At 38.4% G+C, this 4,510-nt stretch overlaps 1 protein-coding gene across 1 annotated transcript in view; it reads left to right on the top strand.

The window, feature by feature from the left end:
• Positions 1–2,100, top strand: part of kcnk2a (potassium channel, subfamily K, member 2a) — a 12,556-nt gene extending 10,456 nt beyond the window's left edge. Inside the window, exon 9 of the mRNA XM_005915069.3 lies at positions 1,030–2,100. Within this exon, the coding sequence (XP_005915131.1) occupies positions 1,030–1,365 (336 nt within the window). The 3' untranslated portion in view covers positions 1,366–2,100. The remainder of the gene's footprint in view (positions 1–1,029) is intronic.
• Positions 2,101–4,510: the final 2,410 nt, after the last annotated feature.

The raw sequence follows: 4,510 nt of genomic DNA, 5'->3' as shown, positions 1-4,510 counted from the left end.
CACACACACACACACACACACACACACACACACACACACACACAAAGACTGAAGGCAGGACTATTTATACACAGCTGGTATAAATGAGGAATTTGTGCTGACAAATCAAGACAGTCGTGGGGAGAAGTAAAAGCAAGGCTCCAGAGACGACTAACTATCAAAGTAAAACAGGAAATAACCAAAAAGATGACCAGTAAGAGACAAAAAACTAAGAATAACATGATACAGAGAAACTCTTTGGAGGCATCAATAACAAAGTCAAGACAGAAACCCGACCATAATATTGTAGCACTCGCCAACAGGATTGAAGATAAATTAAAACTCAGTGTTAGCAGAACTAAGATTCACAGTACTAGAATAGTAAACAAGAATCTGGAAATACAACAAAGATGAACATCTGAGCTTTAAACATCAGAATGATCAGAAAACAACAAACATGCACTCACACTTGTAATGAATATAGAATAAACACAGAAAGAAAGTGAGATATACTTTGCAGTCGAAAAGAGCTATCAAAGAATCACAACAGCAACTCTGTAGTAAATATACATGAAGATGAGTCCTGTTTATATCAGCAACACAAAATACATGCTTGATTATATATTACAGGGGTCTCCAACTCCAGGCCTCGAGGGCCGGTGTCCTGCAGGTTTTAGATGTGTCCTTGGTCCAACACAGCCCATTCAAATGGCTAAATTACCTCCTCAACATGTCCTGAAGTTCTCCAGAGGCCTGGTAACAAACTAATCATGTGACTCAGGTGTGTTGACCCACGGTTATATCTAAAACCTGCAGGACACCGGCCCTCGAGGCCTGGAGTTGGAGACCCCTGATATATTAGATACACCTGAGGATGAGACGGTGATGGTGAAGTATATTTTAAATAGGTGTGCAAATATTACTTTCATTGTTATCAGATAAAAACCACAAAAGTAAACCTGTGAAAGTCTTTTTGTTGCTGGCTTTCATGTGTCTCCTGTCATCCTTATGCATTTCTACTGACCTCTTTATATCTTTGTGTCATTGCAGGTTGGAGAGATCCGGGCGCATGCTGCAGAGTGGACGGCAAATGTCTCTGCAGAGTTCAAAGAAACCCGTCGTCGTGTTAGCATTGAGATCCATGACAAGTTCCAGCGTGCTGCATCAATCAAACGCAAGCTGTCCTCAGAGCTGGGATTTAGCCCGGCTCCCGAGGTCACCCTGCCCAAGCGGGTTGTGTCTGTCAATTTCAACAATGAACGGGACAAAAACGAGAAGGAGGCCGGACTGCACGGATTGACACCTTCGGCCATAAATGGCGCTTTGGTCTTGAACGGACCGGATCTGGAGAGAGGCGAGATCTCAATTATTGAGCACCTCAAGTAGCAGAAGGACTGTCGGCACCTCTCAAGATCCTTCCAAGGTCTCTCTGTTTGTCATAACTGGTGGTACAAGGCATTGCTTGAGAATTCAGAAATCAAAATATTGAAAGTGGCCCCAGCAGAAGACATCTTCAACGTGAAAGAGGAGTCAAAGCCTTGCTTGATAACACTTGCACACATATTCCACTTTACCATCCTCAACCCCAACAATGAAAGAGCGTGAACAACATACAGAACTGTATTTTTTGGTGTTTGTCAACTAAATCTTACAGAAGTTACATTTAAGGACATACTGAAAAGCTAGGAAATCTGGAAATCTGCATTTGTCTGTCTTCATAACTGAAACAACTAAACATATTTGTTTTTGCTTTGTTTTTTTCACTATTGCTCAGTCAGTCTAGAGGCAAGCAGGCGTTAATGAGAGACAGAGGAGTATAATATCCAACAAAGGTCCCTGGCTCGTAATAAACCCAGGACATACTCAGTCACTGTGCTGCTGTTATGATAATGACAATCACAGCCTGCTGTTAACGAAGACCATAAACACCATTTAAGAGGCGTATATTTAGAAAAACATACTGGCATTAGAATTGTAAAAGTCAGTCAATCTGATGAGGAGGATGTCTGTAGATTGTAGTAGGGGCCTTCTGTATTTAGAAGTAAACCCATATGGGAGCATGTTTGTGTAATTTTCTACTATTGTTGTCAAGAGTGAAATATTTGCAGTTTTAATTCTGCACAAAAAGGTACTTAAAAGCATGTACAGCGTATTTTTTAATCCGAAGCTTTAGCTGACTATGTATGTTTTAAAGAGCAGCTCAGGCAGGCATGACTGTGACTATGATCATTCAACTATTACAGTGGAGTCACTGTAATACCAAAAAGCAGTACTGTTACTTGATCAGTGTTATTGATTCCACATGATGTTGTTAAATGTATAAATGTATTTTGCATGTTTAGTTCAGTTTGTTCAGTTTAATAATTACCCACAAGCCATTACTTTTTCCACGATTTTTAATTGCAGTTTTAAAAAAAAATCGCGATAGCCAGTTATTTGTGGTTCGGTCTTGACTTTTACTGCTAATCTTTATATGATGTTTTCATGTTAATGATGTGTTTTAATAGAGGGCATGCTTTGCACTTACGAAGCTCCTCTCATTTTTAAGGAAAGGGCATAAAAATAATGCAGTGATTCTACAGCAGATGTATTTTTTTCAAAACAAGTGGCTCTATGAAGATTTATCAGACCACTGCAGTGCCTCAAACTCTTCACTTTGCCCACAAGACCAAACACAACACAAAGTGAAGTGAAGAGGACTATCGATTTTGCACCAGTTCAGTGAGATGTTAAAGACTGGACGTTTTATCTGCAGCAGAAAGCCAATCCAAACTGGTAAACTCCATTTAAGGAACATACATATGGAGTACAGAGCTCGGTCATTCGCCATCACATTCATCCAGTCTGTCTTCTGTATCAGTAGAATTTGTATCTGTGTTTGGATGTGGAAAATATTCATATGTTATGGTGTACTGTACCAGTTACTTTTCAATGATGCAATGCCCACATAGTTGTAACCATAAATATATATACGCATAGAGTAAGGTCCAAAAGTATTTGGAGACAGCTTTGTTATTCTGCCTCTGTACATCACCTCTGGATTTTAAATTCAACACTAAAGATGTGATTGAAGTGCAGACTTTAATTTAAGAGGTTTACAAAACTTTTACTCTTTAGGAACTACAGCCATTTTTCTACAGTCTTCTTTAATAGTTGGATGAAAGTCTTTGCAGTCAATGAGTGCCTAAAGTGTAGAACTCATGAACATCTTCAAACACTGTGTTTTTTTCCTGGAGATGTTCTGCTGTGCCTTTACTGCAACTACCTTCAGTTGCTGATTGTTTGTGGGTCTTTTGTGCATTTCGTTTTGCATTTACTTATTCAAAGCTAAAAACATCTGCTGCTGGGTTGAGATCAGAGCAGTTGCATTGTCAATAAACACTAGTGATCAGGTTCCACTAGCAGACATTCATGCCAATGCCATAACATCACCTCCCCCGTGTCTGGCAGATGATGTGCTACGCTTCAGACCATGAGCCATTTCTCTCTTTCTCCTTACTTTTATCATCCTACCTCTTCTCTTTTGTTTAGTTAATCTATTAATCTAAGTCCGTTTTTTGGGGTTAGGGAGTCCAATGTGGCTTTCCTATCCTTGCAATCAGTGATTTGCACCTTAAAAGCATCTCTTGATTTTACACTCTGAAAGTAATATCTACTTGAAAGTTGTTTTTCTTAATCAAAGAAATAATTCTGTCATCATACATGTTAGTTATCTTTTGGTGTTGCTGAGATGGCCAGTGCATGCCTTCTGTACCAGATTGTTGATTTGGCCAGTAGTAAAGTTTTTGCGATCTCTCCGAGAGGTAAATTTTTTACCTAACGATGGCAACACTTGGAGTCAAATCCAAATCTTTTATTTTCTGGAGATGTAAAGAAATAATTAAGAAAATTTCCTCACCTGGCCATTAAATAACTGGGTTATCCCATTATTTTTGAACCTCTGAAAATCTTCTAAAAAAATTTGAAACTCCTAAACAGTTAAAGTATTTGTTAAACCCCTTGAATTAAAGCTGAAAGTCAGTCAGATGCTGGTTATTTGATTTAAAATCCGCTGTGGTGGTGTACCAAGAAATACATATGGAGCTAACCGTATGCGACACAGTTCCCCCAAATACTGGTGATTCTTTTGTTTTCAATCAGGTAATCATGTATTTTATTTTATTATCAAACAACATACATTTTTTTCTGATGACGTATTGGGGTGACAATCCAAAGCTAACATAATTCACAGTGAATGCCTTTTTTTATACTGCATGTGTCAAAACCTTTCTTGCAGACAACTGTTAGACTGCAAAAAGTGTTAATCATCTTTATTTGTGTGCAAGACATATATTGTGTTTGCAATTGTAAAGATATAATTTAATGTGGATATGTGTGAGCTCTTAAATAGGAAAAGTGGAAATTGTTTTTGAGGCATGAAATATCAAACCATTTGTGTTTACACTGTAGAGATGTAATGGAAGTGAATTTGCCTTGTTGAGGACAAGATGAAGGTTTTGGAGTGAATGTGCACAGTGCTTTTTCCATGTGT

The sequence above is a fragment of the Haplochromis burtoni genome, unplaced genomic scaffold, assembly GCF_018398535.1.
Source record: "Haplochromis burtoni strain Fernald_Lab_line unplaced genomic scaffold, NCSU_Asbu1 Contig_11, whole genome shotgun sequence".
Classification (NCBI taxonomy): domain Eukaryota; kingdom Metazoa; phylum Chordata; class Actinopteri; order Cichliformes; family Cichlidae; genus Haplochromis; species Haplochromis burtoni.
The sequence above is the reverse complement of the archived record's forward strand: the minus strand, read 5'-3'. Positions and strand labels throughout refer to the sequence as shown.